Source organism: Corvus moneduloides, chromosome 15 (assembly GCF_009650955.1).
Source record: "Corvus moneduloides isolate bCorMon1 chromosome 15, bCorMon1.pri, whole genome shotgun sequence".
In the NCBI taxonomy this organism is placed as follows: Eukaryota; Metazoa; Chordata; class Aves; order Passeriformes; family Corvidae; genus Corvus; species Corvus moneduloides.
The window spans coordinates 10,670,830-10,695,647 of record NC_045490.1 but is presented as its reverse complement, the minus strand read 5'-3'; the positions used below and the strand labels follow the sequence as shown (position 1 = coordinate 10,695,647).

The 24,818-nt window shown below is 43.9% G+C and overlaps 1 protein-coding gene across 13 annotated transcripts in view; it reads left to right on the top strand.

Annotated features, from left to right (window-relative positions):
* Positions 1-10,870, top strand: part of RAPGEF6 (Rap guanine nucleotide exchange factor 6) — a 123,456-nt gene extending 112,586 nt beyond the window's left edge. For 10 of the 13 annotated variants that reach the window (XM_032124578.1, XM_032124577.1, XM_032124579.1 and 7 more), the window contains 4 exons: positions 49-274; positions 2,064-2,575; positions 5,479-5,790; positions 7,487-10,870. In XM_032124578.1, coding sequence (XP_031980469.1) covers positions 49-274; positions 2,064-2,575; positions 5,479-5,790; positions 7,487-7,512 — 1,076 coding nt within the window. In that variant the 3' untranslated portion in view covers positions 7,513-10,870. The remainder of the gene's footprint in view (positions 1-48; positions 275-2,063; positions 2,576-5,478; positions 5,791-7,486) is intronic. The other 3 variants (XM_032124585.1, XM_032124583.1, XM_032124582.1) reach the window with 1 other exon arrangement.
* Positions 10,871-24,818: the final 13,948 nt, after the last annotated feature.

The window sequence follows — 24,818 nt, the reverse complement described above, 5'->3', positions numbered from 1 at the left end:
ACTGTTATATGTCGATCAAGACATTCTCCTCTTCTCTGCTGTCCTTAGGCTATGCCCTCATACCTTCCACTAAATCTGACAACTTCTCGGACTCCAGTCACAGTGAGATTTCATCCCGGTCCAGCATCGTGAGCAACTGCTCTGTGGACTCCATGTCAGCAGCACTACAGGACGAGAGGAGTTTGTCCCAGTCCCTCATTGTGGTGGATTCAGGCGGGGCAGAGAGAAAGGAGCATCCTCAGGCATTGACAGATTACGGCCAGCCCTGCCCGGGGTAAGGTGCAGCTGATTCTGTTTGGGCTTGGTGTCCTGGTGTCAAGAAGGGGTAAGGAAGCTTTGGCCCGGACGCAGTTGTGCAGTCCACTGTGGTTATTAAGCTTTTTCTGGAAGCTGGGGGACTGGCTGCTCTGTGTGAGGCTGTTTCCATAAGACGCTTACAGTATTACTTAGGGAGACAACAGCTTGTTCCTATTGGTGGGGTTTGGCTGGATATTTCTTGCCGGAGAGTGGAAGTGTGTTTAAAAGCCAGGATGATACTTAGCAAATTAGTGCCATGGTGAGAGACAGCAAAAGAACAACACAGTATGATCAATTCTCTCCGAGTCAGCAATGCCAGTCACTTAACATGCTCTAATGTGATATTTAAAGATTTTTCTAATTATCATTTGTTGCTTAGGCAGACTGGAAGCTTTCTGCCACTGTCTTCCTGACACTTTCCACATAAGAGCTCTTGTTACTTTGGTGCAATGAGAAACTTGTGCTGAAATGATGCTTTGAGCTGGAAGTTTTTGGATTTTTCTTTCTAGATGTAGCACCTTGATCCATATGTATGGATGTAATATGTCTTAATATATCTTGGGATAGCATTGTCTGTCCTCAGATGTCATGGATTCAACTAAATGAGAGATGTTCCTTACATTTCTAATTTTTCCAGCACATGGAATCACAGAATGCTTTGGGTTGAAAGGGACCTTAAAGATCATCTTAATCCAACCCCCATTCTCTGGTCAGCGCTCAGGGTGCTTCCAACCCCATCCAGCTTGGTCTTGAACACTACCAGGGATGGAAAGAAATGAGTAATTCAATTTTATTTCTTAGGGTTGAAATGGGAATTTAAAGATGTGCTTCATCAAAGAAAATAATTCCCTTTTCTAGAAGGCATAACACACACTGAGTTCATGTTCTGTGGTTGTTCCTTTATTCCTTAGTTTCAATGGGTTGCAAGGGAAGAAAGTGGATTTTATCCTAGAACTTACAAAATAGAAAAGGAAGGAAAAAAAATTGCTTGCACATATCTAAGAAACATTCCTTGATTTCACAATGTGTCAGTAAACTGCTGAGGGAGGGTGTAGAATTTTAATGTTGTGCTGCCCATGCATTTGTTAACACGCCCAGAAATAGTTGGGAGACTTGAATAATGTCTAGCGCTCCTATCTTCTGTATTCTAAATTCATACAAACCTGACTTTATTTTCCCCCCCTTAATTATACATTTAGAGTGATTAGAGCTTTCAGCGACATTTATTTAAAAAAGAAATTTTGGACTTTACTTTTCAGAATCTGTCCCTCCATATTGTTCCCACAAATGTTATTTATGCCCTATATTTCCAAATGTTCTTGAAATTCAGCTGCTTCCACTCTGTCTGAACAACTTGATGTTTCTGCCAGTGAAGGGGTTGGATTTTATTCTAAATATTTATTTTGGTTTTAGTTTATAAATGTAAAGAAAAAAGTGGTAGCAGACTAAATATAAGAGGTAATTTACTCTGCTTTCTGTCAGGCACTGTTGCTCTCAGTGGTAGAGAAGAGCTTTTGGGGGCCAGATTTATAGATCTGCAGTGCAGCCTGGAAATGCATGTTGCAAACTTGTTATTACTTGGGAATAACTTCGTTGCTGCTTCGTGCAGTAATGAGTTTGAAGTAACAGTGTCTTGTCAGTGCTCCCCTGTACCTTGACCTTGCTGCTCAGCCGATACAAACCCAGAGTACAGCTCTGAGTACGTCACTCTTACTGTAAAAGCTTACAAGTGTTTTCTTCCCAATTTCTGTTGTTTTCCAATGTAGCTGGTCCATCACTAGGCCTGCTCTGATCAGAGGGATGGCATTCACATCTTCCATGAGCAGCGAGGAGATCTCCCACGAGCACATCACGGTAGAGGCAGCAGACAGCGGCCGGGGAAGCTGGACTTCATGCTCAAGTAGTTCTCATGACAATTTCCAGAATATCCCAAACCAGAAGAGCTGGGATCTCCTCAATTCTTACCGTCACACCCAGCTGGATGGACCTATAGCTGAAGTGGACCCCACAAACTGCTACTCTGAGGAGGGTTATTTGTATTCCGAAGCCTTTTCCAAAGCCAACAGGCAGTCGAAAGCCAGCATGGAGCTTGATCAGTCTCGGCAGAGCTGGGCGTCCTCCAGCTCCCTGTCAGACACCTATGAGACAAACTATGGGACAATTAAGCGGAGGGGGCTGGAGAACTCCACAGCAGAGCAGACGGAGGTTTTGGACTCTAAACCAGGCGCTGATACAACTTACAAAACTGTTACTTCGAGTACAGAAAAAGGCCTGATAGGTAAGCCAAGCCAACAGCTCACGGAAGCTGCTACATCTGTTTTTCATTTTGATATTAAGTTGTTAAGAAATGACATCAGCAGGTCTGGGGCTGCCTGGCATGTTGAATTCAGCTTCATTCGTGGTTGTAATCAGAGCACTACACAGTGTGTTTTCAAGCCACCTTCTTTTGCATTAGGAATATCAAGATAATAAACAAGTGCACTTCCCCATCACTTCATGGGTCTGCAGGAAAACTCTTTTCAGGAAAATGTCAAGCAGTTCTTCGCTGTAGTATGGTATTTTGTTTTTTTGAATGATTGTGGAGGTGTACTCATCACTGTAAATGTTCCTCTGACAAGGATCAATGATCCCATGCTCCTTAAAAAGACTTCCCAGGAATCCAGAGGGAAGAGCATGACTGCAGAGTGGTGTGGAGCTCACCTGCCTCTGTAGGGCTGGGGCTTCTTTCATCTGCAGGGCTTTGGTCTCTGAAAGCTCAATGGCAAAGCAGATTCCTTCCCTGTCTTTGCTATTTTAAGGTCCCATTTATTTGATTATACAGCTGCAGTTTGGCTACTTACGAAAGGAGAAAAAATTAAAAATGTTCTTTCCAATACACGTAGTTCTATCAGGCAAGATGTTCTTCCCCTGTCCTAGTGAGTTCAGTAGCCAAAATTAAAAGAACTTGGTTAGCAGCAAGATAAAACATGGAATGCAAAGCTTTCTAAGACTGTGAGGCAAGGGTGCAGCTGAAATGCAATTTAATTACAGAGTGGATTGCTGGAGGGGTTTATGTTATCAAAGGTAATTGCCTGAATAAACATTGCACATAGGGCAGAGGTCTTGGACTGTGTTCCTCCTTCTTGGCGTTGGAAAAGAAATCATGGTGGAGCCTTGCAGAAAATTTGCTCCCAGGTCATTGCTGTGCCTGTGCTCTGCCCTCCCAGCCTTTCAGAGGTGTTCATGAGCATCTGAGCTGTATTAGGAGATAGCAGGTTCACTGGTCAGTACATGCTGTCCTTGCTGACAGCACTTGCCCTTCCTTTTAATTCTTTTTCCATTCTGCACCGTGTGGCTGTGAGAAGCAGTCAGAAAGTGCTGGAGTAGGGCATGTGTATGTCTGCTCAAGGAAAGATCTGATATGGGTGGATATAATTGCAGGTTTGCAAATGCAAATCCGTTAGCTGTTCACCATCACACAGTATGCCAAAGATATCTTCACTTTATTTCACTGTTAGTAAAATACTACGAATTGGAGCTTGACAAAGGAGCACATTATTCTTGCATTACTACAGTAGACTAAAGGTTAGCTCTAGTGAGCCTGAAGCTTTCTCCTTTGAAGGAGAACCATACCCACCCTCATCATTCCTCCTGCAAATCCAACAAAGAGTGAAGGTGAGGTGAGGATCCAGCCCTTCCCCATCCCTCCAGGGAAGAGCAAACCCTCTTCACTTCTGCTTTCTCACAGAGACCTCATACAGTGCTAGCTAAATGAAAATAAATCTTGTAATTCAACAGAATAAATCTCTGCCTGTACCCACGTGTATCTGCTAAACCCCAGACTTGACTGAATTTGGTTTTGGTTGTTTTACTGTCAGCCCAAGCATGAGCTGAGGTCGTCAGGTATGAACCAGCTTGTGTTCCTGATACCCAAAACCTGGAATCTCGCAAGTCTACAACACAAAAAGAAATACTGTGTTATTTTTCATCCCTTCACATTCTTCTGAGATAAGAGACTATTACATTTGCTGAAATAAATGAAACTAATGAACATGCACTGTTTAAAATGGATCCACGGGAAGAATGCAAATTCGCTTAACTAACAGATTAAAAAAAATTACCCTGGCTTTGAAACTCTCCTGTTGCAACATGTCCATGGAAAAAAGCCCAATTTAACATGCACATGAGCCCCAGACCTGGGGTGGGAGGGAGGGGAGGCAGCCTAAGAAGAGCTAAATTTTGGGTTGAGAGCCTCTGTGATTTGAACTGCTGCTGAACAGGGCAGGAAGGGAGAAGATGAATTATGTAGCAAATACATTGCAAATAAAAAATATTGATTGTAGCCTTTTCATGACTGCACAAGGTGTAATGCAGCTGTTCCAAAGGCTGTTCCAATGACTTTCTAGTTTTTTCTCACTTGTAAACAGAGAACATAGTTTAAGATAAGGGTATGAAAGAAAACAAAACAAAAACCAAAGGAAAAAAGTAAGAAATCAAAAGTATGGATGTGATAAGCCATTATTCATTCTGTGAAAATGTAAAATAATTAATGCAGGCTCAATACACAGTCTGCCTCATAGAATCAGTTTAACGTGTTGCTATTGTTTTTCTTCCTGTAGCATAGCTGGATCGTTTTGTGTCTTTATACACATCAGCTGATACGGTGATGTTTTATTATAATGAGTTTATGTTAAGCCACTGACCTCTTTTGGGTGATGAAGTGGATGTTGGAAGTCAACCAGCAGTTCTTGCTGCGCAAAGTAACTCTCAGCTGGTTGCCTTAATTCCTTCTGTTTCCGTTTCCCAGCCTGTAGCAGTGGCAGCAGACTTGGCTGTGCTGGCTCTCCATCCAGCTGGAGAGCTCCAGAGCATCCCCTGGTGCAGCAGGGGCACAGGAATAGAGTCTGTAATAAAAGGTGTTAATTGCAGTCTGAATGCAGACAAGCTTAGAGTCCTCTTTCCACTCAACTGGCATCTCAGCTAAGGAGTTCATGGGTTCTCTTGCTACTCTGACTTCTTAAAATAAATAGAAAGCAGAAATAAAGGCATAAATACCTGCTGCTGTTGTTATAACCAATGTTTCTGCATTAGCGTTTTGTTATCAGTTTCTGTTTTGCCATTGTAACATTTCATGATTTTTTAACGTTTTGTTTCCTTTGTTTTTCTTCTTTAACATTTCCATTGCTTATTTCTTGTGCCCAGTGTACTGTGTCACCTCACCTAAGAAGGACGATAGGTATAGGGAGCCACCGCCCACCCCTCCGGGATATATGGGGATTTCTTTAGCGGACATAAAGGAAGGATCGCCCCACCACCCACACCTCAAACCTCCAGACTATAGTGTGGCAGTGCAGAGGTCAAAGATGCTGCACAGTGACCTCTCTAGACTTCCATCAGCTGCTCTCGGTAGTGACCCGGTGGCCCATGTCTCCTCGAGGATGCCTCAGTGGCACGGCCGGCAGCCGTCCAGCCCCAGAGTAGCAGAGTTGCCTGACGCAGATAGTGAAGAGGATGGTAGGTGAACACCTGGCTTGGGAGTGGGGCTATGCAGGGTGAACTTCGCAGCTGTGTTCTGGGCTTTCTCTTGGGTCATTCTTGGAGATTAAAAGCTGATTAATCTCTAAATACACAGTTTTGTTTGTATGACTGTATGCACGCACGTGGCTGTGTATGTCATGCATAACTGTGTGCACGTACATACACGTTTAAAGCAAAGAAGAATGCCTTCCCCTTAGAAAAAGCATGTTGGCACCAAACAGGCTCAAATTATATGTAAATAAACATACAAAAATATATGTCACAAGATCTCCTAAAGTACAACTGAGACACTTAGGAGCATGTAGGTTTTTTTTTTTTTCTTTAAAATCTGTCCCCTCTCAGACAGTGATGGGACACTGACAGGTGACAGGTGGAAAAACTCCAGCCTCCCTGAGTTAACTGGTGTTCCAGTGCTTTGGCTGGCATCAGGGTGATGGTCTAAAATGAGTGATTTGGATTTGGTGAACTCATTTGATTTGTATTCAGGTGTGCTGGCATTGACCTGCCTTATGCCTCAACAGATATTTTTGTAGATTGAGTTTCAAAATAGTGACCTTCTGTTCTTCTGGAGAGTGCATTTGATGAAACGAGTGTTCTCTGCCTAACTTGCCCTGACAGTGTCTCTTCCACTTCATTTTTCATTATCTTGTTTGAAGCAACAGCCAGTGGTGCCAAGCATGGCATCTGTGGGGTGACCAAAATATGAGAGGATTTTCCAATAAGGACTGCTCTTATATTGTGTCAAAACTAACTTCAGGTCAGGGGAATTTCTACTTAATTGTTTATCTGCTGATTTGCTTTTAATTTCTATGCACCGATGTGATCTTCTGTACCCTTCGCTGGTGAACTTGTTTTTTATTAGAATGTTGTGATCATTTCCTTTCATTTCAGTCTGATTTAAAATGAGCCCGTATTTAGATTAAAACAATTTCTGATGCAAAATGATTGTATCTTGGCCCTTTAAAATATTTAAGCAGTATTTAACATATATATTAGTACTACAGTTTAAACTTAGAGTAAACATAAAATTGCCTGGAATTAATTGTTGTGTTTTTGATGTAAAAATAACGAAGTCATTGCTTCAAACATTTTTAATCCAAATTTTTCTAAGCTAAATTTAACTGTACACTTTTGGAGACACCTATTTTACTATTTTTGAAGCGCTTGGTTAATTTTATTTGGGATAAAATGCTCACTGCATGGAAATTTGCAGGCTTTTTTCCCAAATCCATAGCTTTTGGCATACTGGGAAACTGCATGCTGATAATTTTTGGAGGATCTGGGATTTTCTGTTTTGCAATATGTCTTTATTGTATGACCATCATACCTCAGACTGCAGAAGCTGTGGATGCCCCATCCCTGGAAGTGCACAAGTCTAGGCTGGATGGGGCTTGGAGCAACCTGGATGGTGTCTCTGCCTATGGCATGGAGTTGGAACAAGATCCTTTATAAAGTCCCTTCCAACCCAAACCATTCTGTGATTCCTTGAGGTTATGATAAATGGTGGTATGGAATGTGTAGTGATCAATGATAAAGACAGCAAAAACGCTGCTGAAGGGGTGCAGTTGGCATGGACCCACTGTGATCACCTCAATAGGTGCTGGTTTGTGCCCTATGTGCCCGAGGTGGGGACTGGTGGAATAACTGCCTGTTTCTTTGTCTTGTTTTGCAGAAGATGAACAAGTATCAGCAGTTTAACCCTTGGGCTATTTATATAAACCACTCACAACACAAGGGATGTGGGAAAAGGACTCATGGTTCTGTTAGCGACTGCTGACAACTTGCTGCTACTGACCTCAGACCTTGCCTCTGTCATAGACGAGATGGAATGGGTTGGATCACCTCTCTACATCTTCCTTCACTCTGCCACCACCACCTGAGAAGCTACTTTTGCCTGTGAAATAGCAAATCCTGTTCAAGGAATGTGCTGACTGCCTGGATACCAGTATGGGTACCCAGAGATGGACTGAGCTTCGTGCATTGGGGAGGACCAGTTGTCACCACCACTTGAAACTTGGGAGCATTTTTCTGTATGATACCATGTAATCCTTTGGTAGTTTCCATTGTCGTTATTTTCTACATGACGGTTAGAAGTCTGAGTGTTATTTTATGAACTTAAAAAAAAAAATTATATCAAAATATCAGCAAAAGCGAAGGACGTTGCTGAAGTATCTGAAAATAATTTATTAATTTAATTTTTTTAATGGGAGTTTCATTTATGTGCGTTGGGAGTGCTCTGGTTGGCTAATATAAATGTTTAGTCAATGTGACAGTAAATTAGGTACACATCAACTGTTGTGCTCTCGAAATAAACACAAAGTTTTTTGTGTTTTGTAGATTTTAGAGTGGGTTTAGATTTAATATGTATAGAGCCCAAAGCCCTGCAGAGCAGTGTGTGTCAAGCCAGCACTCCTGCTGCTCCCCTCCTACATGGACACAGCAGAAACCCACTGTCCAAGGATTTTTAGAAATTTTTTTAGCTGCCAGCCAACTAAGGCAACAGTTGGTGCTCTTCTCTCTTAAGGAATGTTTGAAATGTGGAAGCTGTAGCTTACAGGGAGCATTTGGGGAGATCTGAAGCTTTCCCAAAAGAGTTTTAACCAGGTTTTGCCCTGCAGAGTTCAACATGCAAAGCATGTTTTAAAACTCAAAACTCAGCTGTGTGTTGTGGTTTTTAAGATCATCCCACATGTCCTGGCCTTTTCCCAGAGTTGCACAGGATTTAGGTGCAAAGGTTATCTTTGAAAAAAATAATGCAATAATTAGAAATCAGCTACATTTCACAATAAAATTTGTGAAACTGAATAATAAATGACACAGTGCTTATAGAAGAGCATAAAGCATTTTATGATGGGTTAAAAAACCCTGTGGTGTTTATCTGGAAAATACAGATGATCTCAAACCATTTTGTTTTAAATCCTAGCTAAAAATCCTGGTGTCGTCGATGTCAGTGAGAGTTTTGACTTATAGCCAGCCACTATTAACCCATGATCCTCTAGTTTGACTATGGTCAAAATAATTGCTTCTTCGATTTTACTTTTAGCCAGCCAGAGTGCAGAGGGGTAGAACTGGAAATACCTGCAGGTTCTTTACTTTTCTTTCTGTCTTTCCGTCTTTCTTTCACACCCCATTCTAGTGTTAAAATCAGACATGAATGTGTGAATATGTATTTAAACATTTAATTGTAAATCTTGTGATGTTTACAGCCTAAGCTAGAAAGATGATGTTTGTCATTTTTACAGTGCCTCAAAACTGATTTCTATATCCATAGTCGTGAAGAGCTTTAAGGTTTTGGTTTTTTTTTTTTACCTGTATGTGTGCAGGGGTGCAAGGTGAACGCAATGTTTTTGGAAAATGCCACAAGTACCAAGAACAACCCAAAGCCTTTGATGTGCTCTTTCCATAGCAGCTCGGGGCTGATGCAGCCCGGGTGGATGTGAATGACCCAGCCTGTGTCTGCCTTCAGAGCAGTGCCAGATTCAACATTGCCTGGCATGTACCTGTACTGATTGGAATTGGGAAGGTGCAAATCAACAGTGATGCTGAGGAAGAGGATATCTAATTTGTCACTCATTGGTTGGCTGTATGAATTTTTGGCACAAGTGTCTGAGAAGCAAATGGTTGAAAAAATATATTAAAAACCTCTGGAGGTATGGCATAATGCATTTTGCTTTCTCGAGGCCTTAATGCTTATAATGAACCTGCACAGGCCTTAATGACTAAAGATTAATGTGTCAAAGCAATGCAGGGCACAGTGAGTGTTTTCAGCACATGCAATATTGATAATAGACCTGTTGAACTGATATTCCTGTGGGATGTAAATCCAAGTCCTGGACAGCCATCCCACTGTCAGCTGTAGTTCTCTTGTTAACTTCAACATGGAAACGACAGGCTTTGTGTTCCATCAGAAATTGTCTGCATTGTGCCAGGTGAATGAAACCCTGCGGTTCCTTGGCCATGGGGGGAGAGCTGCAGCTTATTCCAGCCTGTTGAACAAAAATATAGGGGATGGGGGTTACTAAAGTGGCTTCCTTTTCCCCCAAAACCCAGTAGTGCTGCCTTTGAGGACACAGGGAAGCCCCTGTGGGGAGCGGGGTCAGGGTCTCCTGGCAGTCAGCAAGAGCAGCTGAATAAATCACCCATCCAAACATGGTGTTTGATGGTGTTTGCACATCAACAGCATCCGCCTGTTTCACAGGGCTTGGCAGACACTGAAACATTCTGGAATGAGTGAAAGTCTCACTAATCATATTTTTCCTAATAGCCAACACAGCTGGTGTACATAAATCATGCATTAAACGATGGACAGATGAGCTACTCCTGCTTCTCCTGCCTTGCACAGTGTGGCTTCTCTTCTGTTGCTTGCTGGGGTTTTTGTTTGTTTGCTTGTTTTTAACTGGACCAATCACATTGATTGGGGCCAGTAGCCAAATGTAGTGTGTCTGGTATGGGTTTGAAGAGACATTATCCCTTTTTTTTGGTCATTCAGACAAAAGCAAGATGGTGGTTAGTACCTGTTATACACTGCTTTGTTGAAGTGATGTCTTCTGGACCACAGATCCCTGACTTGGTACCTCTGCCAGGTTCTTCTAACTCAGGCTCTGATGCTGATAAACAGTTAAGGTGCCTCATGTGTTCTTCCACTGCCGTACCTGGATTTGCTTGCTTCCTGTTTGTTGTTTGCTCCTGACTTGCTGGTGAAAGATGCATTTCAGGTTCTTGTGATTTAAGCACACAGTATTTTGTTACAAATCTTAAACTTTCAAATAATTCCTGAGAAAGCAGTGTAGTTTGGTAAAATTGAATTGGCCTCTCCAGTTGAAGAAAGGGGAAAATGGGATCACTGAGCTTCTGAGCACCAGGTTCGTCTCCCAGGTGCACAAAAGAATGGAAAGACAATGGCTGTAGATGTTTGCAGTTCATCATTTTGCAAAGTGGACAAATTTTGAGTGTTTGCCAACAATGGGCAGTGTGGGGCTTTCCTGGCTCCTTCCTTTTGTCTTTACTCAGATATGTGTGGCCTTACCTTGAGTCCTGCGTGTGATTTTTGAGCACCACGATATGAAAAAGACTTGAAGCTATTAGAGAGCATCCAAAGGAGGCACGAGGATGGGGAAGGGTCTGGAGAGGGGAAGCCTTATGAGGAGTGGCTGAGGGCTCTTGGTCTGTTCAGCCTGGAGAAAAGGAGACTGAGGGGAGAGAGACCTTATTGCAATCTACAGTATCCTTCTGAGGGGCAGCACCGATCTCTTCACTGTCATGACAAGTGACAGGTCCTGAGGGAATGGCCTGAAGCTGTGTCAGGGGAGATTTAGGTTGAGTATTAGGAAAAGGTTTTCCACCCAGAGGGTGGTTGGGCACTGAACAGGCTCCCCAGGGAAGTGGTCACAGCACCAAGCCTGGCAGAGCTCAAGAAGTGTTTGGACAACACTCTCAGGCACAGGGTGGGATTATTTGGGATGGTGCTGTGCAGTGCCAGGAGTTGGACTTGATGATCCTGATGGGTCCCTTCCAGCTCAGCAGATTCTGTGATTCCAGGTGAGTGATGCTTCACTGGTCAGAGCCCATTGCTTGGGATGGGGTCTGCTGGAGCTGTCTGCACCTGCTGGAGTCAGAGGGTGTCCCCAAGGGCTGAACCAGTGATGCCACTTGCAGAGGGGCTTGTGGGCTGCCAGGGGTGTTCCAAAACCTCTTTCATCACATCCCAAGTCGTTTTACTATAGGCAACAGTGGAAATATAACCCTGTCATTTAAGTTTTTATAAAACATTAGAATTTTTAAAGGATAAACTTAGCACTGCCTTTGCAAAAAGAGAAGAAAAAAGGGATACTCTCTCTTTAGAAAAGCTTTACACGCTATATTTTAGAACGCTTGTATAGAGGGTAATCTATCTTGAATTCCCAACCCAACTTTTGCTTCTGTTGTGCTTTTTATTATCTTTATTTCTGATATACCTGGAATGCAGTTTAGCTTGGTATTAATTAAATTCTAAATATGTGAGCATATTGGCAAAACTGCACAGATGTAATGATATTCCAATAGCAATTGTACTGCGCAAGTCAGTGATTGTAAAGTATTCTGTAACAAGCAATGTTTGTCTCCTATTTTTTGATACCTCTTACACTTATGTCTTTTAGAAAGACAGTGCCTCTGTATGCTTTTTGTATTTTTACTGAGTGATTGTAAATATTTGTTATATTTTTGGTTAAGAGAATGTTTAAAAGTACTGTTTATTATCCAATCTATTAATATGTTGGAATCAATAAACAATCAACATCTATTAATTGTTTTCAGCAGCTGTTTTCTGGCAGCCAGTGGAGGATGGAGCTGAGGTGATGCAGAGCTGGGGAGAGCCTGGTGCTAGTGATGCTAACCCCTGGGTCAGAGAGGAGCCCCCACGGAGTGATTTTGTTGTGTCTTCACAGTGAGGACAATACAAACGTGATGTTCAGAGGGCTGGAACACCTTTTCTGTGAAAACAGGCTGAGGCAGCTGGAGTTTTTCAGACTGAAGAAAAGGATCTGTGGACACCTTAGAGCCACTTTCAGTGTCTAAAAGGGCTCCAAGAGAGCTGGAGAGGGACTCTTGACAAGGGGGAATGGCTTTAATCTGAAGGAGGGCAGGATTAGTTTTGATCTTAGGAAGAAATTCTTGCCTGTGAGGGTGGTGAGGCCCTGGCACAGGTTACCCAGAGAAGCTGTGGCTGCCCCATCCCTGGAAGTGTCCAAGGCCAGGTTGGACAGGGCTTGGAGGAACCTGGGATAGTGGAAGGTGTCCCTGCCCGTGGCAGGAGGGGGGGCATTGGGCTAGATGACCTTGGAAAGTCCCTTCCCACCCAAACCATTCTGTAATTCTATGGTCCTTCCCCGGGTCCTGTGGGTGCTGCCTCCATATCAACCCAGACAGACCAGAGAAAGCCTGAGGCCCTTGGGCAGCATGTGGTGCCTCCCAATCCTACACCCTGTGCAACACATACAGGTGGAGGTGTGTGCTGGCACTGTGGGTGGAACCACAGAGTTGAAAATACTTCTTTTCCCCCCTTATTTTTGTAGAGGGCCTGTGGCCCCCAGTCACCCCAGTGTGGTGCTGAAGGTGGGATGGACAGGGGGAGCAGGAGCTGTGCTGGGCCTGCCTGCCCTGGCTGGCATGGCCACTTCTGACTGCTTTTTCCCTCCATTCGTGTACTGATCATACAAAAGCTAAGCTATGTGGGAACTTTATGGGTAGGGACAATTTTTTTCAGGGAGCAGGACACTTGTGTAATGTGTTCTTTGCTGGCAACCAGAGTCTGCAGCTTCCTGTCCTTTGCTCCCCCAGTGCAAATGCATTTTCCTCCCTTCCTCCCTGTACAGCCCCTTTCCCTGCCTTGTACTTGGGGATGTGGCTGCACATCTGCTGCAGGTCAGATGAGTGTTGAGTTTTATCTTCACCATCTTACTCGCCCCAGTGGGACTTTTCAGTTTTAGAATCCCAGGTTTGTTTGGGTGGGAAGGGACCTTAAGCCTCACCCAGTTCCAACCCTCTGCCATGGGCAAGGATGATCACAGCCCTGTCCAGCCCCACCTTGTTCTCAGAATCTTGTTCAAAACCAGCCTGGTTTTGTTCCCGGGGAGATCTTTGAATCTGGGCAGTTTCTGGGAGGTGGTAAGGTTTCTTAATTTTCTTTTTTTTTTTTTTTTTTTTTTTTTTTCTTTAACGTCTGAAAACTTCCGTTCTTTTTAAAGAAGGAAAAGGAGCAGAGCTGCCACAAGAGGCCAGCATTGCCTGCGGTTTTGTGAGCGCCTGTGCAGGGGCCGTGCACGTTGTTCCTGCGATGCTCGGCCAGTACCCAGCACCCTGGGCGAGTGGCACTGGGGACATTTTTGGGGTTCACCTGTTGCTCTCCAGTCGTGGGCTGCCCTGGGCCTCTTGGCAATGTCTGCTGGGACCATGTGGAGCCATGCAGTGCAGGAGGACGTGGGTCTTAGCAGGTCACTTTGCATTTAGGACTTTTCAAGGCTGTCTGGTACCTGGTCCCGATTTCTCCCTCATGTGCTTGGATGACCCCTTTTCATCCATGACAGTTATCCCGCCTTGGGATCCACTGTGCTGGAGGGAGGCTGTGAAGTATTTCTTCCCATGGCAGAAGCATAAGCAGCTGGTAGGACAGTGTGGGAAGGCAGCAAGTAGCTCTCAGATTGTGTTGGGAGGGGTAGTGCCACAATGGCCTGACTGCAGCCAGCAATTCCTTGTGTAAAATGAAATGGAGGAGAAGCAGTGTCCTTAGTGAGCAATCCATTTAATGAGTTATTTGGATTTTGGGCTTCTCTTTTACCTTCTCTTTCCAGGTGATGGAAACCCAGCACATGATGTACAGCATCACTTCCCATCCTCACATTCCTTGTCCAAGTCTTTGGGTTAGACCTGGTGCTGTTGGAGTGGAGCAAGCTTGCTGCTTTGACGGAGCTTCATATTCCCTGTGCTCGAGGGCTTCTGAAGCTTCACTTAGTGCATCAAATAGCTGCTAATCTGAATTCCCTGGGGGCACTCAGCCAAGGCTTTTCTTGGTTTTCTGCTAGAGAGTCAGTATTAATCTGATTTTATTGGGAAGAGTTAAAAATTGCTTGTTAGACTGCAGTAGTGCTATGTGTTATTTGCTCATGGAGAAGTTGAGAATTTTCCCTCCAAAGTAAATATGAAAAGGGAGATGAATTCTCCCCCCCTCCACAGAAGATTGCTCGCCCAGCAGATGCTGCCTGCTGGAAACATGCTTTCTTTTTGCCATAAGGGAGAAGGCAAGAACTGCACTGGCAGCAGCAGGGTCACAGCCCGAGGTGTCCCCACCACCTGGGGACTTGCCAGGAGGGCTCTGCAGGCCGGGTCAGTCAGTGCTTTCAGTCACTCATCATTTTTTAAGAGGGTAAAATGTGCTGGAGAGACCATGTTTGAGCACCAGGAGGACTAAAACCTGTCCCTGCACCATTCTTCCCTCCGGGTTGAATTCCTGCACTTTTGGGGCTGGAGTAAACGCATTTCTCCTCATCCAACCTTAGTTCAGGAGGAGCACTTCAAGTCTATGGTGTTTGCGCTATGTGCTTTCAGGCTGTGGCATCAGCTGTTTTGGTTTGACCCAAACTTTTGCAGCATTTTTAGCTTTCCTGAAGATCCAGGTCCTGGAGGCACGTGATGATGTGAACTGATGACATTTTGGTGGGGCTGTTATGTAAAGCAGCTCTCATTGCTACAAAAACCTTGAAAACAAACTGTAAAATGAATTCTTAAAAAAAAAAAAAGTGAAGGAAATGAAGACCAATATTGACTTAACCTGCCTCTGGCTCTTGTCAGCACTGAACTGCTGGCTCCTGATGCTAAATTCCCACAGCCCATCAACAGAAAAGCACAATGTCTTTCCCCAGGGTATTGCCCTGAAGACTTTTACTTGTCTGAGTGAGCCAGCACTCCTAGAAATGAAGGAAGAACCAAATTGTTTGTACAAGATGAATGTTAAATGGGCTCCACAAAGATTTCTGTTCATTCCCCTGAATTTGTCAGAGGAGGAGAGTAATTACCAGTGTCACAGTGCTGCAAGTCAGTCTTGGTTTGGGAGAGAGGGAGAAATATGGTAATAAGTGAGGTTCCGATGTAGATGTAGGTGCATTTAACACTTGTGAGTAGCAATAAAGATGAAGGTTGTAATTGTATGTGCAATTTCAAAGCTCACAATGTAATTTTATATCCTCAAGCATCTGTTTTAGGATCAGAGTAGGGTGTCAGATAACTGGCTTATTTTTAGATCTATCAGTTAGGCATCATCAAGTTTATTATAAATTCAAACTCATTTATGTAAACATGATTTGGGTTGAACAACTCCACAGTGAGATGGTCCTGGGGACAGTGTGTTTGGAGCAGCAGAGCTCCACTTAGCTGTTCAGCGGGATGCTACTACATGGCAAAACTCATGGCTCCAGAGGGAGATCGCCCTTGCAGGAAGTTGTTTTACTCAGGAAAAGCTCTTTTGGGATATCAGGGGTTGATGGAGGCTTTCATGACCTATTTGCCCAGGATTGTGAGCAAACCTTGTCTTCACCTCAGTGTATTGTATTTTTGGGTAAATACAGCACTAATGCTTGGCTGCAATATGATGGCTCCTCTTCTTTCTCTCATTTTATTTTCAGTGTTAGTAGTGAAGCTTGTGTGGAGGGAAAAGTCTCCTGGTAGCCTTCTGCTTGGAGGACCAAAGGAGTGATGAAGGACCTGGTATTAGGAAGGAATTCTTCCCTGTGAGGGTGGTGAGGCCCTGGCACAGAGTGCCCAGAGAAGCTGTGGCTGCCCCATCCCTGGAAGTGTCCAAGGCCAGGTTGGATGGGGCTTGGAGGAACCTGGGATAGTGGAAGGTGTCCCTGCCCATGGCAGATGAATTTTATGAGCTTTATACAGGAGGTGCTGTGCAGGTGCCATCCAGTGTGGGTTCTCCAGGCTGCTCCTGCAGGCAACAGAGGTTTCAAAGGTTTTGGGGAGCAGCATCACACTGTGATTAGATGCCCCTGGCTCCCCATGGGTGCTGTTCAGGTGCCTTTGTTGTTGGTTTCCCAGCTATCTCATGGTGGGATGCTGAGAACTCTTCTGGCCTCTGCAGCTTTCTGCCAGGCTGTGGTGCCTGGGCAGGCTTTGTGCTCCCTGCACAGAGGGAAGAAGTTAAATTTAGTGGAAGTCACATCCATTTTACAGCAGTATTGGTTAAATGTAATTGGAGGTGTGACTTCTAAACGAGGCCGTTTGGTTTTCAACGAATGTTTCACATTGAGAAAACGAGTAACCAAGGACATGCAAAAGTGGTGTGTGATGTGAACCTGGGACCTTACCTCGGCTCCCTTGGTGGTATCCATCAGTAGGGACATGCCTCTGCCCTGGCTTAATTGAACAATGCTGCCACTAATGGGTGGGAGAAATCTGCTGGTGTTCAAGTACCTTGTTTCATCAGCAAAGGAATGTTTGAAAAATGAAAGCAGCAGCAGAAACTAAGGAAGCTATTGGATTCCTGCTGCCTTGTCTCTGGAGGAAGCTGTTCCATTGCAGATCTCCTCACAGTGGGATGAGTAATCTCCTGACTTTGCTGTAAAACCTTTCCTACACTGCAGAGACCGTTGTGACTAAAGCAGATATTAAAAGTAACTTAATTATCAGGAAATTATACTAGTTTAAAAACCAGACCTTTGGTGGGGTTGTCAAGAGGTGCAGAAACCTGGTCAGTTGGAAATTACCAATTAAAAAGACTCAGTTTGCTTGTGGCCCTTCTCTTCCAGCTTAGGGAAAATATGAACCAAGGGATTCAGTCGCTGATGCTTCTGTTACCTGTGCCCTTTCCTGCAGCATGGAAATGTCATCTGTGGCCAGAGGGAGTTGTCCTGTGCTGATGAGAGCCTTGGGAAGAGGGCTGGCAGCGCTGGCACCTGCTCTTGGGGTCCTTGGGTTGTTTGAATGCATGAATGTCACCCTGGAAGGTGTGAGCTAGACCCTCATGGGGCATTAAACATGCAGCACAGCCCTGGCACTGTGGGGTGTGTTTTATTTGCAGGATTTATTATTCCATGGGAAGGCAATGCTGTCTGGCATCATGATGACCCACAATGGGCAGCAATGCTGCTGCAGAACAAACTGCTGGCCAGCAAAGGTGGGGAGGACTAGAAATGTGCTGGGTTAAGTTTTTTTAATCTGAATTATTATTTCACAGATGGTTGAACTGGCAGATCAAGAAGTTCAGTGCTGCGGTTTGTGTGACGGGGGTTTGGCACCAGGTCTTTACACGAGTAATGCGCACATGAATGACTTGCAGGCATCATTATATGTTTCATCTAGTCCTGTCAAACAAGCAAAGTGACTGCAGGGGACACCCCACTGTGCCTGTTAACCCAGATCTGCTTGTGGTGCTGCCGCTTACTTTGGTTTTGGGTTGGTTCTGCCCCGTGAGCAGCCATGTGCCGAGCGTGTGCCGCTCTGTCACCGCTGGCAGCCTAGGCTGCGTGTGGGGAGCATCAATAGCCAGCCAGGTTTTCACTGGGCAAATGATGTGTGGCCAGCTTGAATTCTTCAGATCAATAACTTAGTGACAGGCAGCTCAAGCGCTTGGAAATAGCATTAAGCCCGACACCGCTGTTCTGTGTATTGCAAGGGATCGAAGAACACCAGGGCCTGAATTGCAGAGCTCCATCACTGTGTCAGGGCTGTAAGCATGAATATAAAGTGCTGTGGAAGAATGGGGCCATGTCCGGCCTCTTTGAAAGGTGAAAAGGAAATGCTGAACTCTTGGACTTGTCAGCTGCTGGGGAATGGACATGGGAACTGGGACCAGTTTCCACCAAAGTGCTGTATCTGGTCACTTTGCCCATCTGTGGTCCTTCCTCCAACAGCTGGAGGAAGAACAGGAATACAGAATGGTTTGGGTTGGAAGGGACCTTACAGATCATCAAGCTCCAACTGCCTGCCATGGGCAGGGACACTTCCAGTCCAATGGGAATTGAAGTTCCTAAACTGCCAGAGAAAGAAGCCCTGGATAGAGGATGCAATCCTTGTACATTGCAGTATCTGTTGTGAGCAGTGGGAAATTTGCTTGCCTTATGGCCAGGATCCACAGGAAACTCCTGTTCTGCTTAGGCTGATAATATATGCTATGCAACAGAATACTGTTTAATCTCTATCTGGGTTTTTTTCATCCCCCAGAAGAAAAAGCTTTTTTGCCCATGTTCCTGAAATCCAAATGTGTGGTGAGTTGAGCACAAAGATCCTGTGGCACAAAGCTGGTGTAGAGCTTACAGGGGTGTTCTTCATGATTTTATTCCAGGTCTTGCTTTTAATCCAGTATAGCTGGTTCTTAAATGCTGCCTCTTCTAAAAGATATTTAAAGAAATGTAAATTTTGAGCATGTTCTATCCAAAGAACAAATAGAACTGCCGTACCGGGAATGGTTAAATTACTGATGCAGCCTAGGATTCCTCTCCTTCCTTTTGCATTTTAGTTACTCTGATTGCTGTTCTTTTAAAAGCTGCCAGTGGTTTTAAAGCATCAATTTTTTGTCTTTGGGAAGCAAATGTCTAGGGAGGAATTTTAATATTGCTTTTGCTAATTGCTGGGAAGTGAAAGTTAAGCAAGATAATCAGGCATTGAGTAGAGCTGGCAGATGACTGTCATTACAGACAGAAAAGTCTGGTGTCACTTGTGAGAAGGTTTAGTGTAGCAGTAGTAAAAACAGCACGTCATTAGAGTCTTTGTAGGAAAAACATTTTGGAAGCTGCCTCTGAATCCCAGTGAAGTCTGTGCAAACACTCCTGCTAACTTTTAAAGCCTGAATAAAATCCAAGATGATTGCTAAGCTACTCATAATGTCTCCAAGGTCAGAGGAAACTCCCTCTATGGGCTTATCCATGTAAAAGGAAAAGAAAACACTTGACCAAAAAGCCAAACAAACCCTGATGCCTGAAGAAACAGCATAATAAAAGCCTGTATAAAAAGGGAAGTTTGGGAAGTGAAATTGTGATGGAACGTGTCTTTCCCCATGGAATGTGAACATCTCTATCGAGCTCAGCAATGGGAATGACTCTATTGAATACATGTTGACTTGTGTCCTTGTTGTTTTGTCTTCAAGCTCTATCTATATGTATGTCTCTATAATTCAATACATATTTATTTGTTTGAGTTCTTGCAGCCTTTTAATAGATGTCATTTGCCTGTGAACAAAGATTTTCCATGGTGATGCCTCCCCATCCCTGCCATCAGCAGCTTTTGCTGACTAATCAAGATGTAGCCTTGTCCTGCTCTCGTAGCCAGAGGGGGTTTGTGCAGCTCTGTGGGGTTTTGTCATTCATTTGAATGCTTTGCCAGCGTGTTGTGCACCTGTACAATGTCAAATGTACATATTGCCCACAGCAGCATTTAATAGACTTCCTGATGTCAATGGAAAGTCAATAACTCGAGATCTTAATTGCAGGACATGCCTGGGTCCTGGCTCACGGACTATATTTTCTGTGTCAAATAACTTCAGATATTTGGAACAAAACTAGAATATTGTTTTTGCTATGACCCCAGGAAACAAAAATAACATTGTGAGATGCAGTGGCATAGAGTAATGCTCATTTTTTTCTGGAGAAAGAGCTGTAAGGAGTGTCCTTTTCTCAGTACAATAAAGCATTTACCAAATTGTTCCAGTAAGTAAGTTTTGTAGAATAAGAGGAAAAGCATTAGAAGATTCTCATTTGTGAGACCAGAAAGGAAAAAGTGATGTATAGACAAAAATACTGGTTAAAAGCTGCATTCATCCTTATGAGAGGAATGCAAATTATCCTGATGTGGTGTGTTGTGTGGGGGAGTGTAATGTTTTTATGTAGTTGATTATTGAGCTATTATTATCCTTAACCAGTCTACCACTGAATGTAGAACTAGCTGAGGCTCAAATCCTCTCCCCCAATTTTCAGAGCCCTGCACTGCAATTAATCCTGGCAATTTGTCAAACTGGGGCTGGAAATCAGCAGTTTAAAGTCCCCTGAAGCTGTTTCCTTGGCGTGGAGGAAGGAGGGGCAGGAGTGCTGATTGCATCTGCCCTTTTGGTTTACAGCAGGAATCTCAGTTAAGTGAGACCCCAGGGAAACTGTAAGTGTAAGTATGGATGCAGCTGGGCATGGCAGGGACAATGAGTAGCAGAGCCCTGACCTCCAGGATAAACATTCTTTCCTTTGCATATTTACTAAACCCAGAATTTATTGTGGTTTTAAGTAAAAAAAAGACTTTCTGAGACAGCAGTAGGTAGGGCTAAATCCAGCTGTTGATGTGGCCAGTGGTTTTGAGCTCTTGACTCTCTGCCATGATGCTGGCAGAGCTGCTCAGACCGAAAGATGGCACTATTTTTCTATTTCACTGTAAAGCAAATTCCTCTCCAAATCAGATTCATTCACTATCGAACCTCTCTCAAAACGTCTATTTTTCTGAGGCTTTACATGCAGTAAAGTCCATTATTGTGAAGGCCAAATTGCTGCCAAAAAAAGTGTTCAGCTAAAAAAATATATATCTATAAACTAGTAACACATCATCCTGATGAAAAATAACACACAGGGAAGGAGTTTTCTCAATTATTAATGGCCAGTGTTTGTTATATTGTTGTGTTTAGTCCAAGAAGCCTTGATAGAGAGACGCAGCTTTGCAACATGAATGGTACTTCAACTGGTATTTTATAAATTTTACAAAAAAAAAAAAGAGCCTTGGAATATTTAAACTCCCTGTTAATATTAAAGAAGGGAAGCTGCAGGCTGAGGGAGAGGGATCAGATGTGGGATCAGATGGCAGTGCTGCCATCCCTGAGGACGGGAGAGCAAAGCTCAGGGTGCATTTAGAGGCTCCCCCAGGTCAGAGAACACCCAGCACAGCCCTGGCAGTCCTTAGCTTAAAGCAACTCAGATATTAGCTAAGACAGACTCTAGGTCTTGCTGCAGGGGAAGGTTCCTGATGCCCATGTCACTATAAAAGGTTCCTTCCTCTTAGCAAAAGGCAGGAGTCTGCCCCAGAGCTGAGCATGGGTCCCACAGCACCTCACCTCTGGTTACCCAGAGGGCTGAATTATTTAGGGTCGGCATAGGATTTAGACCCTCGATCATGGAGTGTTACTTGTCTTTGATGCTACACTTAAGCTGCCCTTTTTCTTCCCAGGGAAAGCATCACGACATCGTCTCTGTCTGGAGCAGGGTCCTCTGAGTGTCTGGGGGGCACTGGGATATTCTTGTCACCTGGGTTCCCTGGAGAAGCAGCTGTGATGTAGCATGCGTTTCCTCAGCTTGGCTGGGATAACCACTGGCAGTATTTCTGTCTTGTTTGAAGTCCCTATAATTGCTTGATACAGCCCAAGATATGAAAATTTAAAGCAGAAGAGAGTAACAACACTGGGTTGAGTGGTCTAAAGACACCCCTGTTCCCTGGTGAGGTCACTTAGCCCAGCTGCTTAATTGGAGGCGATAATGCAGCATACATTTCATCTGGCAGTGTCTATACTGCAGCTTATCAAACAGGCTGAAAAGCTCAAGAACAGCAGAACAGCAGATGAAAGACCCCAGCAAAGACAAAGGGGTGAGAACAAAGTTCATTTCATTAAGAAAATGCAGGAATAAAGGAATAGAGCTTTTCATACCAGTCTCATTAAAAGCATAGGCTAATTAGTGACATTATAGTTTATTAAGTATTATTAAGCCAAGGACAAAAACCCTTCCCGCAGAATGCTTACAGCAATGGCAAAAAAAAAAAAAAAAAAAAAAAAAAAAAAAAAAAAAAAAGGCTAAGAGAAACTGTGTTTTCACTTAAATGTTGCCCTGTAATGTAATTCTGAGATCTTTTGGTTTTAGCTCTTAAAACATTAGACCATTTACTAAACATAAACCTGAAATGGAACCACCCATGTTGAATTTGAACATTTCAGCCAAATGTCTTGGGAGATCTCATAAGTTCAGAGAAACACCAGCCAGTGAAAATATTTTCCAAGGGTCCGTTTGTGGGGAAGAGTGTCACTGATTTTTCTTTTTCCTTTTTTTTTTCCTAGAAAGCTAATTTGTAGTGGTACATGTGCGAGTGCATGCATATTGATTTTATTAATTAAAATTAAGAATGTACAAATCTGCCTCTGTGGGGACTGCGGGGTAGGGAAAGGGAAAGTTAATCATGCTTAGCATTTCCTACTTTCCGTGCTCAGGATTCTCCGCACACAGGCGCTGCGTGTCAGCCCCTGACTGGGATGCAGCGTTTCTTCTGCCCGTCTTCTGTCTCTAGACTGTGGCACTCATTGCAAGGAAGATAAACAGAAATAAACATCCTTTGACCAGCTGACTGCAATGCAAACTCAGAGCCATTTGGCACAGACCCTGGACTTGGTCACAGACCTATTGTCAGCAATTAGAAAAGGGAGAAGGGGTTTGAATTGCAGACACAGACGTTTCCTAAGAGCAAACCAGATATCGTGAGATTGGTTTTGGGCACAGAGCACAGGGAACAAATCTGGTGTGAAAGAAATGAGATTAATACATGTGAAATTTCACTCTTTTCAGCTGATTCTGATTGACAATGTCCCGCTGATGTGCTGGAGTGGAAAGGCAGTGGAGGGTTTATGGTTTGTTGCTACACAAACTGATAATGGGACCATGAGTAAGTAGTGATTATTGTTATGGTTGCCACACAAGGGCATCATTTCTGCCAAAGACTTGGACAGGCTTTTCTTAGAGCTGACTCACATATGAAGCTGCATTGGGATTTTCAGGTCTTGTGCCCCACTGGAGTCACCTTCTGTGTGGCCCAGTGCAAGAGAGGGAGTCTGTGCAGGCTGGCAGGAGTGTGAAGTAGCAGGTCAAGGATGATAGAAAGGAAAGCCAATGTTCTCCTCCATCTTGACTGGCTAAAAGCTGTCTGCATGTCTGTGGATAAAAGGGAAAGGAGTCCCAGGATTTGGTCAAGAGATTAACTTGTCATCAAACCACAGAACACGTTAAGGAGCAAACTGGTCTTCTGAGCAACCTGTGGAAGTGGAAGGTGTCCTGCCCATGATGGGAGGGTTGGAATGAGGTGTTCTTTAAGGTGCTCTTCCAACCAAAACCATTCTGTGATTCTATGAGTACCTGCTGTAACTGATGATCTGTCTATACAACATGCATCTTCAAGGGTTTCTATTTCACTGGGGTAGTGGCCCCTCTGGTCATCTCCTGTAGAGATGGAAAAGCTGGATAACTCTGCTGGATATGGGCCATACTCATGTTTTCCCACTTTGTCCCCAAGCCATGTGGTCAAAGGACCAGCTGGACACACAGACTGTGTTGGACACGAGCACACAGCCAAGGGGCTGGAATGTGACAGAGATGCCGCTTGTGCCACTGGCTGTTACAAAGCCCAGATGAATTCTTACAGAAGTTGACAAAAATAGCCTCTTTGGCATTCATTTCAAATCCCATGAGGTGCCTGTCTTCATTTTTAGGCACCTAAGTACTTCTGCAAATCTGTCTCTTAATGCTGCGTGAGCTGGGGACTGATCTGGCACATCAAACTTCGGCTAAAATAGGAGCTCCTACATCTGAGAAGCTTCTAAAATGAGAAGCAGAACTTCTCAGACATATGCTGAGGTCAAAATTGCTCATGCCAGTGAGAAAGTAATTTCTGGAGATATGCAGATTTTTATTTTTTCATGTATTTTAAGGGCTTTTGTTGCAGTTGTTTTTTCATTTATGCTAAAGCAAGAGGCAGAAGAGATTTCTATCAGTGGTAACACATTGGGAATTGTTTGGGTCAAATAATTTCACCCTTTTGTTAAACGTTGCTTTAGGAATATTATCACATCCATTGGTTATATTAGCAATCTGTTTATCCAGGTAACTGAGAGGCAAATGTAGCCTGCCAGCTTCTCAGGAAGACAGAGTGAAGAGTATTTATATGATCCTGCACAGAAATGACTTATTTATTTTGATAAGATATTACAGAAATCCAAAAGAGAGACTGGACATATAGCTGTTAAATACTTGTCACCGTGAAATAATGCCTACTTTCTGTGCCTGATGGGCTGCCTGTTGGTAATACCAATCCAGATGGGTCTTGGCTAGATGGATCACTGTATTCAAGTGGCACCATGCCCAGATCCTGATACCCTTCCATGCTGAGCGTGGGGTTGTGAGGATGCTTGAGTGCGTACAAGGGCAGATGTGCAGGGCCTTGCTACCTCATTATTTCTGGGGGGGGGTGGATGGGGAGGCTGTTTTTTTCTTGTCTTGATCAGCATTGCAGTGGCTTTGCTCTTGAGGTCTGAGCAGGTTGAGGTCTGGTGGGCTGCAGAGCTGGTTGTCCTTAGCCCAGGTCATGCCCACCTCGGCATCTCCACTTTGGTGAATGCAACAGCAGTCCTGAGAGACCTCTGCCTTTTACTTGTTTCTGAGTATTTTAAATGTTGCTGGAAGCAATGTAAAATGTGTTATTAAGTTTGTCCACCTCCAAAACAAACAAACAAAAAATTAAAAGAGAAA